This window comes from Schistocerca cancellata, chromosome 4 (assembly GCF_023864275.1).
Source record: "Schistocerca cancellata isolate TAMUIC-IGC-003103 chromosome 4, iqSchCanc2.1, whole genome shotgun sequence".
NCBI classification, from domain to species: Eukaryota; Metazoa; Arthropoda; class Insecta; order Orthoptera; family Acrididae; genus Schistocerca; species Schistocerca cancellata.
The window spans coordinates 125243006-125259474 of NC_064629.1; the positions used below are offsets into that span (position 1 = coordinate 125243006).

At 39.0% G+C, this 16469-nt stretch overlaps 1 protein-coding gene across 4 annotated transcripts in view; it reads left to right on the forward strand.

The window, feature by feature from the left end:
- LOC126183309 (protein sickie-like) overlaps positions 1 to 16469 on the forward strand; it is a 701479-nt gene that overhangs the window by 475885 nt on the left and 209125 nt on the right. For 2 of the 4 annotated variants that reach the window (XM_049925156.1, XM_049925157.1), the window contains exons 5-9: positions 757 to 932; positions 1020 to 1131; positions 1634 to 2297; positions 2390 to 2558; positions 5976 to 6092. In XM_049925156.1, the coding sequence (XP_049781113.1) occupies positions 757 to 932; positions 1020 to 1131; positions 1634 to 2297; positions 2390 to 2558; positions 5976 to 6092 (1238 nt within the window). Of the gene's footprint in view, positions 1 to 756; positions 1132 to 1633; positions 2298 to 2389; positions 2559 to 5975; positions 6093 to 16469 lie in introns of all 4 variants that reach the window. The other 2 variants (XM_049925155.1, XM_049925154.1) reach the window with 1 other exon arrangement.

Here is a 16469-nt window from a genome sequence, read left to right on the forward strand (position 1 = left end):
GGTTCCGTCGCGGCACATAGTAGCTGTCTGTCAGAAGGGCTCATGACTGCACGCTCCGCTGCAGAATGCAAGATTCTTCCTAGTGCACTCGGTTCCTGTTGCTCAGTTGCTTTTGAGTCCAGTCATATTTTTGTAACATCGAGGGATAACATCTAACAATTCAGTAGTTGTTTACTGTACCAACAGTTGTTCGACACCGTGAAAAGTTTCAATCGCTCCTATCTGAAGTATTTTAATTCCTTATTTGAGTATCAGTCAAACAATAAAACACTGATTTATATTGTATTGTTTCCATAACAAGACAGACCTTGCCTGCAATCTGAAGAAACCGCTTTGTTACGTTTGTCGCCACAGATGAAGTGTGATGTCTCTCGCACATTTCAAAGAATTTAGTTCATTAAAGAGACGTTGTGAGGCTGTCACTTGTGCGAAGATTAAGCTTATGTTTGTATATTTGTTTTGCGCGCCGTGCGTGATTTAGTGTCCAATGCGTAAAGTAAAGTTCGATAACTGTCAGACAACGCTGAAGAGACGAAAAATGACTGTGACAAGTACACTGATCGCGCAGTCAGCTCATGTGTGTTTGCTATACAAAAGCTATAGAAAGACGGCGCGAAGTTTAACTGTGTGTCATTTGCATGGTTCGGTCAGAGAAACATACTTCAGATTTCAGGAAAGGCTGTACTGCTATTCGTAACATTATTCTGTATATTTACTGACAAGTGAAACTACAAATGAAGATATTGTGTTTTACAGTACAAGGAGTAACACCCCACCAAATAGTAACCGATCGTCTGTAAGACAGCCTGCTGGAGGTTTGAGTAGCCCGTACAGTTTACCGACCAACAATCAGATACCAGCGGGTAAAAACGCTATGCTTGATAAGCTGAAGATTTTTAACTCAAAGGAAAAAATTGAAAGGGTAAAAGGAGGTACGACCCGTGACAACTTTTCGTCGTTTCGATTTAAAGAAAAACAGAAAGTGACTGCATTCGTGAAGCTGATATTTCTTTATTTAGGTAATGCCGTCGTTTCGAAGAGAACATCGAGTTCAAGTGGCTTCAGTTCTGCGAGATCAGAAAAGAGCGATTCTTCAACCAGCCTGTGTAGTGATGTCAAAACAGCAACAAGGTAAAAGAGATACATGTTACGTATACGTTACGCATATATTTGTAAGGGTGAAGATGCTCTTTCTGCATCTCCACATGATTACTCATAAATTTCTATTCACAGGCATTTATCTTTCCCGTCAAGATAACAGAGGTTTCAATAACTCCAAACTTTTTTTTTTTTTTTTTAGACAGAAGCTACTTGCAGGCAGGAGACGTACTGTTTGTAAAATACGTGTTCCAGGCCAGGCACAATAGAAAAAGTGTTGTAAATAAAGCTACTAAATTGTAAAGTTAATCGTACGTAACTAAGAGGTTCATGAGGTGTAAAGTTGGATGGAGGCCTATGTAGTATTTGCAAATTTTAATACTCAGGCCAAATAAGAGTATGCCAAAAGTGTTCTCTTTACGAAATGATAAGGGAATTTTCTGTTAACTATTACAATTAAACTTTTTTTCAATTTTACGTTCGTAATAGTAAATAGCAAAACTGAAATTACTTTGATTATGATCTTGCTTTTCAGTGCTGCATTACCTTGCAACGATGGACCCAGCCCAAAATCTGTTGTGCGTGGGCTCAGGAATAAACTTGTGAAAAGCAGTTCACCAAAAACTGCTCGTAAAAATGATTCACCAAAACAAACACATCGCACAGTTCCAAAAGTTAACAATGAGACTGAAGTGAGAGGAAGCAGATCTGATATTGGAAGTAAAATGCCAGACTTCCACTATGCAGAAATTGATAATCCTATTAAACAATCAAAAATTTCTAATTTAATTCAGCCAAAGACATCCAAATTGAATACTACTTCTGGTGGTAGCAGTATCCCTAAACCCATGGCTGCTATTAAAGGAACAAGTAAAACAAATAAAGATGAAACTCCTACAATTCCAACTAAACCAGCACTGCCACCTCGGCAGAAACAGTTTGGTTGGGATGACAACTCAAGTGGTGCTGTCAGTGTAGCAATGGTCTCGCCAATGCCAAATATTGCATCAGCTGAATCTGGCACCAAAATGAGTGAATCTAGTAATTCAACTTCAAATTCAACTGGTCGATCAATCTCATCTGATAGCAGTGTAATTTTCCAGCCAAGTTCAGAGAGTGGCAGTGATGGAGGAAAGGGGCCTGAAATAGCAAAGCCATTGTCAAAAATGATAGAGACCACTTTTGACAACTCCAATAAGGTAATTTCCATTATCTGCACAATTTTGATCAAGTAAAAACATCTTGTGAAAATAGTATTTTATATATTGTCCAAAGCAACTTTTTTGTTCAGATAATAACGCAGGAAACCAGGACAGCACAATCGAGGGAAACAACCTTTGGTGAAGAAGAAGAAAGTATGATGAATGTGAAGCCTATGCAGCCATTATTGAGAGGCTATACAGGTGGTCTTATAGTTCCAGGCCACACCATTTCTCCCAGTCTTCATATTTCCCACTTAGGTAAATAACAATACTGTTTGTGTAATATAATTAGTGTAACTCGTAAATAATGCTTATGTGTACACATATATTTGGTAATATCTTGTTGGAAAATTACTTGATTTAAATGACAGCTCTCATCTCGTAGTATCGTGAATTTTATACATCCACTCTTATGCTCCAAGCAATCTGTAGGTCTATATTTGAAATAAGTTAATGGAAGTCATGCAGAAAATGTGCCTTTATTTCTGTTTGCTACACTAATACACCTAATATAAGTTTTTTTTTTTCTTTTTTTAAGAATACTATCTTTTCTCATATGTCACTGAAATTCGAGGAACCTCCTGACACTCAGTTTATGTCTTTCTGATAAAAGTATTAAATCAAAGTAACTCAGGCAGAATTGTGCTGAAGTGTTGCTGGCTTATACTTTAATGATTTGCAGCATAAGTAATGCATCAAGTAAAGAGGACATTGCTTCAAATACTATCATCTGTGGCTCAGAGAATGTTTAAATAATGGTTTTTGATTATAAGCCAATGCAGAGATGCTCGTAGAACAATGGAATGAGTTTAAGGATAGAACAGAAAAGGATATGCAGAGAGAATGAACAGGCTGTTTTCTTTGTTCTGACTTTTTGTAGCCAATGTAAGTTTAAACCATAACAAATACTTGAAAGCAGAGAACATCAAAGAAATATGATTCACTGTTGATTTCACAGTATAACACAGAAAGAGTTACATGCAAGCACAAAAGAGGATCCATAGAAATGACCCTGTGAGTTACATAATTCTAAACATCAAATATCCTGTTTGATACACTGGTAAAATTCTGGACTTCTAATAGAGAGGAACTGGGTTCAGGTGTTGATTAGCCATTCATATTTATACTTACCATGGAACTGATATAATAAATATGATAGTATTCCATTCTAGCAAATGTATTGCCAACCTTAGAACAACCTACAAATGTACAAGAGATTTTAAAATTATGGATTGGGTGTGAAATTATGACACTATTCAGTGATTTTTAGTTGTGAGGGAAGTCAACATGTAAATGTAAAAGAACTTTGGGGGGAGTCGGATGGTACAGTTATGGATATCCTGAGGGCCACAGTGAGCTCTAAAAGATTTATATTTATAATGCAGTGAATAAATATAAATATTTAACTGATTCCTAAAGAAATTATAACTTACCATAGAAGGTGGGATACTGAATATCCCACATGCCTACTCATGCAAAAAAAATTGGCACGCCAACTCGAATGTTAGAAAACATAATTACAGTCATCCATGGTGTGCCCATGGTGGAATTTACCTCAGTTTACAGCTTATGACTTATTGTTGAAAATGGAACATAACTCACTTAAGAATTTATAGGCATGGATTTAATGTGTGATGTAACTGTATGTAGTGCCCAGAAAGTGGAACTAATATACAGAGAAATATTTTCCTTTGCCAAAGGAAATTTATCACTGTGAATGGAAATTTACAAATAACTTGGTTGTTAAATCCACAGGCAGCTGGCCAGTGTTCTTGCCAAAGATTTGTTCACACAGTTAATTTGAGGAAATTGTATAATGTAAGAATAAGTTAATCAAGAAGCATCTATTACCTTGCTTGTGTATTTCGTACTTTAAAGCATGCACCGTGGAGAATACTAATGGAGAGCAGGAATTAAATTCCTATCAAAATCATGATGCGCAAGTGATGAAATCATGATGTGCAAGTGATGAAATCAAATAATTTTGAACCCAGAGTTTAGTCCTGTCCATGGATTATCATGCAATGCATGTATTGAGAACACTGGTCGTCAATTTAAATATTTGCTATAAGGTTTAACCCCTTTGTGCTAATTTAAAAATAAAAAATAAAAAAAAAATAAAAACCTAGCTGTTAATGTCAGGTCAGTGGTCTCTTACATCAAAATATTCAGTATAGGACTGACTACTACACCATGTGATCAAAAATATCCAGATGCCCCCAAAAACAAACATTTTTCATATTAGGTGCATTGTGCTGGCACCTACTGCCAGGTACTCCATATCAGCAACCTCAGCAGTCATTAGACTTCGTGAGAGAGCAGAATGGGGCACCCCGCAGAACTCATGGACTTCGAACGAGGTCAGGTGATTGGGTGTCACTTGTGTCATATGCCTGTACACGAGATTTCCACACTCCCAAACATCCATATGTCCACTGTTACCAATGCGATGGTGATGTGGAAATGTGGAGGGACATGAACAGCACAAAAGTGTTCAGGCTGACCTCCTCCGTTGACTGACAGAGACTGCCGACAGTTGAAGAGGGTCGTAATGTGTAATAGGCAGACATCTATCCAGATCACCACACAGGAATTCCAAACTGCATCAGGATTCACTGCAAGTACTATGACAGTTAGGTGGGATGTGAGAAAACTTGGATTTCATGGTCAAGCAGGTGCTCATAAGCCACACACCATGCCAGTAAATGCCAAACAACACCTCGCTTGGTGTAAGGTGCATAAACATTGGATGATTGAATAGTGGAAAAACATTGTGTGGGGTGACAACTCACGGTACACAATGTGGCGATCCATGGCAGGGTGTGGTTATGGCGAATGCCTGGTGACTGTCATCTGCCAGCATGTTTAGTGCCAACAGTAAAATTCGCAGGTGCTGGTGTTATAGTGTGGTCATGTTTTTCATGGAGGGAGCTTGCAACCATTGTTGTTTTGCATGACACTATCACAGCACAGGCCTACAGTGATGTTTTAAGCACCTTCTTGCTTCCCACTATTGAAGAGCGGTTGGGGATGGCAATTGCATCTTTCAACACGATCGAGCACCTATTCATAATGCACTCCTGTGGCGGAGTGGTTACACAACAGTAACATCCCTGTAATAGACTGGCCTGCACAGAGTCCTGACATGAATCATATAGAACACCTTTGGGATGTTTTGGAACGCCGACTTCGTTCCAGGCCTCACCGACCGACATTGATACCTCTCCTTAGTGCAGCACTCTGTGGAGAATGGACTGCCATTCCCCAAGAAATGCTCCAGCACCTGATTGAAGGTATGCCTGCGAGAGTGGAAGCTGTGATCAAGGCTAATGGTGGGCAAACACCGTACTGAATTCCAGCATTATCAATGGAGGGCACCACGAACTTGTAAGTCATTTTCAGCCAGGTGTCTGGATACTTTTGATCACATACTGTATTTGTGTAATTTTGACCCTAATGATTTGGGACCCACTATATACTTTAAGAAAATGCATCTAATACTCATCACATTTCTTAGTATTTCATTCAGATTATGTTTCTGGTGATCAGAAGAAGTGACCTGTTACTCTTAATAGTGCCAATGTGTTGTTGGACCTTCCATTGTCCCAAATATTTCAAAAGAAACATTATTTGGAGTTTTAGCCCAGTAGTAAATCTTTTTTTTCTTTTTTTCAGGTTTTCAAAATGAAGTTAAATGCCTAAACTACCCTTCAGAAATGAATATATCCACTGATTTAAAAAGAGGAGTTGGTGATGGAGGCTACTGTGATACAGATTTAAGAAATTCTTCAGGTATATAGTGTGCATTAGTTTGTCATTGATAGCTTGTCAGATTTTTATTTCAGATCGTTTCTTATCAGCTTAACTGATGGCCTATCTCTGAAATAAATTTGTCATGTGACAGAATTAGCTTTACCTTGTGAGATGATTTAGACCAAATTAATGGCGATTGAAGTCCACTAGTTTAATTTCTTGTGTGCCTCTCAGCTGTGGACACTTCTGGGCACAACACAGGAAGTAACATCAGAATGGTCCTTCATGACTTTCCCAGAAGTCAACATGCCCGATGGCCTGTTTATTCCTCCAGGGTGATCTGCTCCTGTATCATATTGGACTTTGCAAAAAGCAGATTGAGATAAATGCATTTAACGAGTCATTAAATGAGTTCCTTCCTTACTCAAGTAATACTCAGTTTCTGAGGGCTGGCACATTTATTGCCAAAAACAGCATACCTAGAGGGTGCCATGAGAAGGACATTCCTGGATGGAATCAAGAGATAACTAGTTGGTTCATAAATTCATGTAACTTGGAGATCAAGAAACAGCTATGAATTTGATGAATTCCTTGAATGAATGAAGGAGAGAAATATGGCGCAAAGAAATCAGGATTCTTGACTTTGGACACTTGTTCAGAAGCTGGGACACAAAGATGCCAACAGTGTCCTGCAACACATTTGCCAGTCACTTTGAGAGAGAATCCAAGTCAGAAAGGGAGCAAACATAGACCCAGACCACTGCCTGACAAGAATAAAACTATGTTTAAAACGTCAGAGGTTTACAACAAAGAAAACACAAATCCCCAAATTTTATATCAGCAGGCTCCAACCGTCTATCGTGGAAGACATAGAAAAAGAGAACTCAAACAATTGACAACAACATAAAAACAAATTAATCGAAACAGCACAAACACTAATTCCTCTGCAGAAAAGGAAGAAGTGCCTTTGGTGGAATAAGGAATGTGAATATGCAATTCAGTCTCGATGGGATGCATAAAACAACTGGAACAGCAATAAGACAGAAGACAACTACAAGGAATTCCTGACAGTGGAGAGAGAGAGAGAGCTAATTCAATCAGAAAGACCAAAAGGATGTCTGGAAAGGGTCAACTGCTCAAAATCAGGAAAGACTTTGAAAGAAACAACATACAAAATTTTAATAAGAACTTCAAAACTAAGCTCATAGGATATCAACCACAGTCTCTGCTACAAGAAAGAACATGGAGAATTGGCCCTAAACAACCAAGAAAACTGCAAGGAACTTGCCAAATATTCCAAAGAACTGCTTAACTGCCCAGAACCAACACAATGGATCCCATCACAAGAACCTAAGAACACTAATCTAATTCCTTTATCACCAGATGAAAAAGAAATAGCCACACAGATCAAAAGACTAAAAACAATTAAGCATTGGGGGAAGATGGAATCGCAGCAGAAATCCTCAAGTCAGCAGGCTCAGACACCATAAAAGAAATCACCAAACTACAAGACATTTGGACAACAAAACAAATTCCTGGAGAAAAATACAACACATGTAAATAATTGGAGGGGAATCTCATTAATATCATTTGCATACAAAATTATATCTCTGTGTCTTCTCAATAGAGCACAGAAACAATTTGTACCAAACACTGGAGAATACCAGACCATTTGTGTCAAGAGCAAATCTTGACCCTAAAGCTAATCTTTAGAAATCAGAGAATTTGTACCAAAAATTTAGTCTGCACATTTTGTGGTTTAAAAAAAAGTCTATGACTCAGGTGAGCATGAATCAGTCTGCTAAATATAGAAAAAGCAAAGTCTAGAGATACAAATACTTGGAATCATAAAACGGACATTGACAGTTACAAACTCCAAGGTTAAATTTATTGAAAAACTCTCAGTTCCTTTTGAAAACATAATGGAGGTAAGACAAGGAGATGGGCTGTTCTGTTACATTTCAACTGTGTCCTTGAGAAAATGATATACAGGAATAGCACTAACAGAAATCAATAATCAAAATTGAAAAGCCAACCACTTCAGGCAGTTGCAAGTTATCTATTGATTACCTAGCATTTGCAGAGAATTTAGCAATATTAATTCATGACATTTCATCAGCCCAAAATCAAATTGAACTCAGGAGAGAAACTGCAGAAAAAGTTGATCTCCAGGTATCATTTGAAAATAGAGTTCATGACCTGCAACATAGAAGCACCAAAATTCATGGAGATGAAATATGGCAAAATTAAATGAGTTCCACAATTTAATTATATCAGTGAAAACATTCAGGAAAATGGAATCAAAACAAAAGCAAATGAAATTAGATGCCAAGTGATGGAAACTGGATGCTGGCTTACACAGAATAACTGCAATATAAAATTCTTTCCAAGCATATTGAATGAAGACATTATAATACAGTAATCAAATGAGAATGCCTCTGTTGATGAGGAACACTTATTATGGGACAGGAAAATAGACAATGAAAACATTGAGAAAAAGGAATGCAAAACCCTAAGAAAAATTATAGGCCCAAAATGTGTAGATGAATAATATCACCTCGGAATCAATCAGGCAATCAAACGACACACACATATCCATAGTGGCATTAGAAAGTACATGGTAAGATTCTATGGACACATTAAAATAATGAATGAAGACAGACTTACAAAACAGATATTCAATTTTTTAACCAGAGGAGCAATCCAAAATGATGCAATGAAGTGGGTTGGCAAGTTTGAAACTGATTTGAAATTGGCAAGAATTGCTTCAGATGATGTCCAAATTCATGAAATCTTCAGCTCCAAAATTCACAAGTGACATATTGACCAGAAGGAAAAACCAAAGAAGAAGACTGGAACAACATTGTCTGAAGAGAAAAAGGAATCCAACAGGAAGAGAATGAAAGAAATATGGGCACAAAGGAAGGAAAATGACCACCTTCAAGTACTTTGGATAGTCCTAATAGGCTTTTGACAGTAATAATAATAATAATAATAATAATAATAATAATAATAACAAATGATGTTTTGCTAAGTTTTGTCATGTCACAAATTACTTATGTAATGAATCTTTTCATAATGATATTATCCCAATCAGTCTAAAATACGCTATTGTCAAACCACATCACAAACAATTAGATAAAAGAATGGTAAAGAATTACTGATGCACCTCATTATTGCTAGCATTTTCAAAGCCTTTTGAGATCATGTACAGTAGAATGTAAAAATAGTTCAAATAGAATGTAAAAATAGTTTTAAAAAATACTCAGTAACAAACAGTTTGGATTTAAAAAATGACTGTCGACAGAACAGGTTATATTTATCTTAATAGATGACATACTAGTAACAATAAATAAGAGATTATTACAGGAGGAATGTCTTATGACTTACGTAAGGCTGTTGATGTTGTGAGTTGTGACATCCTCATGCAAAACCTAAACTATTGCAAAATAGAAGACAAGCTGGTTCATGGTTTTTACCCCTTCCATATAATAGAAAGCGTTTTGTGTCAGTTCCCTGTTGATCACATAGCAATAGGCACCAGGAAATAGACGCAATGAAACCAAATGTATCATGTTTCCTTTCTTGTTCTGATATACATAAAAGATCTTCCATATCATAAGATGTAAATTTTGTCCCTTTTGCTGGTGATACAAGGGAGGATTAAAAACTATTACCAGTCTTGTTACTGAATGACATCCATTGAAATATAAGGAGATAAATGGATTATCACTAACTTTTGACATAAGTCAGTACATACAAATTAAGATTAAAGATAGTTTACATTCCTTATCAGTAAACTCACATACTAGAATTTATAAAACACCTTAGTTCAGCTGTGTTTTCAGTTCACATTATTAGTGTTGCAGGTGATTTAAGAATGAATAAATTAGTTAACTTTGCATATGCGTTTACTTAGCTCTCTCCCACTTTTTTTTTTTTAAAGGGAAGGTTATGTGCAGTAGCAGTGTGTTATAAAAGCATACTGCAGAGATCTCTTCAAAAAATATTTGGTATATTGACATATATTCATTAATGTCACAGTTGTTAGCAGTATTTATATTTCCCAAAAAAGGGGCAAAACATAGTGCTGGGACCTAAAACAACCTGACCAAGAACTTCAAGGATTTAACACCAACACAGAAAGAAGTAAGCCACATGCATGTACATGTATTCACAACCTGTTAGAACAAATTACCTGAAAATACCTACACAGTGCCAGTAAATAAATTTAAAACTAGTCTTTCCAGGTGCATCAAAAGTAAAGTAATTTACTCTGCTCAAGAGTTCCTTGAGTATGCGACAAATGACCCAGTTTCCTTATGAGAATGAACTATAAATTAACTGCAAACTATACATATGCCACACTGTGCAAATATGTTATTACTGTTTCATGTACTTATTGTTAATTATCTGTTCGATTACTTATTTGTCATTCACTGAACTATGGAGTTCATTTATCTTGTAATTGATCTATTAGGAAACTTCTTGTTGTTATTGACATTTGCACAAATATATATTGTATCCATCTTGGATTATTATATTGTCACGCAGAAGAAGGTGTAAGCAGATGAATGATAAACACTAACTTCACTTAATGCTGGTTTATTCAGCACTTCAACATACAAGAGCACGGAGTGAACTGCCTCTGGCCAGAACATATACACTATATATACAGCTACAGAACATTCCTGTACAATGCTTCTTGAAATTTGTGGATACTTATAGAACGTACTCGAACGAATATAGAAATTAAATCTTTACAGTCCAGGTGAGTTTTGAACTCACGACCCTCCATGTCACAGCTTAGTATCATACCCACTACACCATGGTGCTACTCAGCTTCTTCTGTGACATTGCTCCCCCCTTAAGTGAACAGCGTCTCAGTGTTACGTTCTCCTAGTCCAGGAACGAGTCATCAGTCCTGCATACTCTGACTCCCGATGACTGATACTCGCCCTGGCGGTGATCTTCTTAGAACTTCTGTTGTCACTACGCTCATTGTCACCTTTCTGCTTGTTGCTGGTCGCTGGAGCTTTGACTTTACCCTGGGTTGCAGGATCCATATAGGGCTTCATTCAAAGGACGTGGGCCATATCTCTGATCATTCGTCGTCATGTGTCGGGGTCGAAATCTTCAACTTCATAAGTAACATCAGACAACTGTCTTGCAACCTTATAAGGTCCAAAGTAGTGCCTGAGGAGCTTCTCAGAGAGACCAACCTTCTGAACAGGAGTGAAGATCCAGACGAGGTCACCAGGCTGGTAAACATCAGGGTGGTGGCTTGCGTCATAACTTCACCGATCATTTTCTTGAGCCTGCAGCATGCGGAGTCGAGCTAACTGTTGAGCTTCCTCAGCTCTGGTTAACACCTGGCCAGTGGAGTCGTCATCCACGTCATCAGGATGTAACGGAAACAGAGTGTCCTTCATCGTAGTCTCTTCATGCCCATGCACCAGGAAAAATGCTGTAAATCCTGTGGTGTTATGTTTGGCGGTGTTGTAGGCAAACGTCATGAAAGGTAGCACCTCATCCCAGTTGCTCTGCTCAACATTGACAAGCATTGATAGCATGTCGACCAAGGTCTTATTAAGGTGTTCAGTAAGCCCGTTAGTTTGCAGATGTTTGGCAGTCATCATGTGATGACTAATGTTGCACCGATGGTTTATCCCTGTCACACGATTTGATTGAGAAACTTTCCCTCGATTCATAATTAATGACCTTAGGGCACCGTGTTGTAATACAATGTCTTCTACAATGAATTTGGCTACCTCAAATGCTTTGGCTGTTTTCATGGCTTTTGTAATGGCATTGTGTGTCAGATAATTAGTGTAAACAATAATCCATCTATTGCCACTAGCAGATGTTGGAAATCATCTGACGAGGTCAATCCCAACATGCTGGAAAGGCGTTTCGGCTGGTGGAATTGGTATGAGTCGGCCAGGTGGTTTCTGAGGAACTGTCTTTCTCCTGTGGCACTCTCGACAGTGCGACACATAGTGACAGACACTCCTGAATAAACCTTGCCAGAAAAATCTCTTGTGGAATCTATTGTATGTCTTAATAAATCCTAAATGTCCGGCCTCATGTGTGTCATGGAATTTCTGTAGAACATCTAAGCGCATGTGTTTAGGAATCACTGGTAGCCACCTCTGTCCAAACGGATCAAAGTTTGTCTTGCAAAGCAATTCATTAACTACCTTAAATTATCCTTTCACATCCTCTGACCGATTTAAGGCAAGCATAATTTGAGATATCTTGGCATCCTCCTTCTGCTCAGCAGAGAGATCTTGGCGTGCAGGGGGACAGTCACTATCTTCAGCAAAGTCTTGATGGTCTTGCACAGGGTTTCTTGAGAGACAGTCGGCATCTTGGTGTTTTCTTCCACTTTTGTACACTATGGTAATGTCATACGCTTGAAGACGTAGTGCCCACCTGGCGAGTCGTCCTGCTGGATCCTTAAGACCTGTCAACCAAAAAAAAGTGAATAATGGTCTGTAACAACTTTGAAAGAGATACTGTTGAAATTTGCACATGGCCCAGATCACAGCAAGACATTCTATTTCTGTAGTTGAGTAGTTTCTCTTGGGTTTTGTAAGTGTCCTAGAAGCATAGGCTATAACCTTCTCTTTTCCATCCAAAATTTGCACCAGAACGGCACCCATCCCATACCCACTGGCATCTGTGTGTAGTTCTGTAGGTGCTCTCTCATCATACAGACCAGATACAGGGTCAGCCATCAGAGCTTTTCGCAGCACATCGAAAGAATCTTGTTGAGTACCACCCCAGATAAATTTAGCATCGGCTCTTTAACAACTCTTGGAGTGACCTGGCTTTGATACAAAAGTCTTTGATAAAACAATGGTAATAAGAACTCTCTAATACTTTTAGGAATAGGAAATTCCATAATAGCTCTCACCTTTTCTGGTTCTGGCCGCACCCCTTCGTTTGACACAAGGTGTCCAAGTATTTTGATTTCTTTTGCTCCAAAGACGCACTTTCTTGGATTAAGTTTCAGTCTGGCTTGTTGGAGACACTTAAGAATGGCTCTCAGTCTTTTTATGTGTTCATCAAATGTTTCTGAGAACACTATAATGTTATCTAAATAACAAAGACACATCGTCTACTTCAGGTGCCTTAGAAGATTATCCATCATGTGTTCAAAAGTTGCTGGTGCATTACACAAACCAGATGGCATTACCTTAAACTCATACAGGCCCTCAGGGGTGATCAATGCAGTTTTCTCCCAATCAGCCTCATCTACTTCAATTTGCCAGTATCCCGAGTACATGTCCATGGTTGAGAAAAAACTTAGCCCCCTTCAGACAATATAGTGTATCGTCAATTCGTGGAAGAGGGTAAACATCCTTTTTAGTTATCTTATTAAGCTTCCTGTAATCAACTCAAAAGTGCCAGCTGCCATCCTTCTTCCTCACAAGAACCACTGGTGATGACCATGGGCTCAGCGAAGGCTGAATGATGTCATTCTTTGTCATTTTCTCTACCTCGTCACGAATTGTTCGATGTTCTGTTGCCGACACACGGTATGCTCTCTGGCTTATTGGTTGATGGTTTCCAGTGCTAATCTGGTGCTTCACCATTGATTTGTCTAATTTGCTCTTCACCTGTGGATTGAAGCATTCATAAAACTCTTGAAGAATGGCAAGTAGCTTCTTCTGTTGTTCCTTAGTGAGATCTGGTGATAGTTGAGCTAGAAGATCTTGTCTAGTAGTGGTAGCGCTAATTCCGCCCACATACTCAGCATGGGAGGTTTCTATGATGCTCAGCTGTTCAGCAATTAACGGCTCAGTGTTTGCTACAGACGTGCATCTTGGACGTATCTGCAGTTTTCGGTGACAGTTAGCTATCTACAGTTCACCAACTAAACGGGTCTACAGAGGCTGGGATGACCAAGTTATTCTTCAGTGGTATGCTCTCTTACATTCCACTATAAGATCCACGGGTTGATGCATGGCATGACACATGGCAGTTACATTTCTAGTGCTGACTACAGGAATGATCACTTTATCCAGCACACATAGTCTCCACACAGTCAGATGCGTATCTTTCTGTCCACACTATCTCATCTCGTCTAGCATAATCTTCGAGTGACCACAATCTATTGCCTGAGAAGCTTTTAAAAAGACCCATCTGAGAATGAGGTCATGACTACACTCTTGTAAGATAATGAATTCTAAGGGCTTTGTATGGCCACTTACATGTGCACAAATGACACATTTTCCTGTAGGTTTTACATATTTCCCATTAGCCATCTTCAGCAGAGGTGTTTTGCTGTCAACGAATACGGTTTTCTGCAACTGGTGACGGTACTTCTCCGAAATAAGTGAATATGATGCTCCAGAGTCCACAAGAGCTTGGGCTGGTCAGCCATCCATGAGGATATCAATGTAATTTCCTATCGTTGTTGTAGTGATCAACGGCGGAGGATTTTTCTCTTCAGCGGCGTCACCTCCAAGGGAGGTCACACCATTTAGTTCTCCAGGTTGCGGCAACTAGGTGATCGGCTGGAGCTTCTAAACGGCGATTGGTGTGTTGGGGAGCGTCCTTTCCAGCGGCTAGCTTGCGGCAATGGTGACCTGTGCTGTCCTGCACCCACATCTTCCTGTTCATATTCATTGTCCCGGAGTTGGTGTCGGCTAAGATCAGTCTGCTGTCTCCTGGCATGGGCGTCGTCAAATATCCACCACCTTTCTTGACAATAGTGCACCACATGTCCCAGTCATCCGCAGTGGAAACATACTGGTTGGTTATCCTGGGTCCTCCAGGCGTCAGTCTTCCTTGGTGCCCAAACAGGTTCCTCATGTGGCATTGTAGGAACGTAACTTCGCCTGTGTCTCGACTTTTTTACCGTGTTAAAGGGAAATGAAGGACAAGAGATTGGGTTCAATGTCTGTTCCATTTCCTCCCTTATGACCTCTTGAAGTGTCTCAGTTTTTAGCTCACCGTGCAATCCAAGAGCCTTCTGAACTTCCTCTCTCACTATCTGATGAAGAACACTTGTGAAATCGGTTTCTTCCTCCATCACAGACATTGATACGACGTTTGGAAGCCAGTCAAACGTCTTGTGTGTAATTCTTTTTTGATGCATTGTCTCCATATACTGGCACCATTTTATGAAGTCGAAACCTGCTTCAGGAGTAGGGCTTGATACATGTCCTCAGCAACATCCTTCGTGAGATGAGCCACCTTATCTTCCTCCTTCATTCTAGGATCCACTATTTTACACGTCTCCAAGACGTCTTGAATGTAGGATGCTGTTGTTTCTCCTGGATGCTGTGCCCTGCATTTTAATTTATATTCAGCCTTGCACTTGTGTCGTCGTGCGTCGCCGAAATACGTGCACAGTTCCGTATGGGATACTTCCCAGCTTGTGAACTTCTCCTTGTTGTTCTCATACCATTGCTTGGCAGTGCCCTTCAAGTAGAAAAATACGTTAGCCAAACACATGGTGTCATCTCATTTGTTAAATTTGGCTATAAACTCATATACCTTCAGCCACTTGATTGGATCTTAGCCATCGTCACTGGAGAACCCGGAAGGATGTCTCGTGTGGTGGCACACAGTTGCTGTTGTCGTAACATCCTCTTCTTCTTCTTCTTCTTCTTCTTCTTCTGTCTCCGATAGATTGCCATCTGTTGAATATGGCTCGAACTCAGGTTTCTCGCCACGTAAACGGCGGCTCTGTCGTGGCCTGATAGGAGCCACTGTGTCGTCGATAATGTGCGGTATCACAAGTGCCGATACCCAGTGTCTCAACCAGAATAATGTCACGTACAAGAAGGTGTAAGTAGATGAATGACGAACTCTAACTTCACTTAACGAAGGTTTATTCAGCACTTCAACGTAAAAGGGTGCAGAGCGAACTGCCTCCGGCCAGAACACGTACAGTATATATACCGCTACAGAATATTCCAGTACAATGCTTCTTGAAATTTGTGGATACTTGTAGAATATAGAACCGAATATAGAAATCAAAATTGTACAGTCCAGGTGAGTTTCGAACTCACGACCCCCCATACCACAGTTTAGTATCATACTCACTACGCCACGGTGTTACTCAGCTTCTTTTGTGACAATATGGTAGTTAATAACATTTGTCATGTTGAAGTTTATATTATTATTATTATTGTTGTTATTATTATGTTAACACTGATGACACCAATTGCATGTAAATATGCTTAATGGTGGAATAAAACATTTGTGTTTGTATTAAATGTCTTGTGGGTAATTTAGTGGCATTTAAGACTGAATTAAAGAATTTCTGTGGGGCAACTCCTACTACTTCATTAAAGAGAATCTTCACAGAAACTCTAAAAATTAATTTCTTAGTTTATAACGTAATACAAGCACTGTGTTCCTGTAATTATTCATAAAGTTAGGTCATTTCATTGTGTT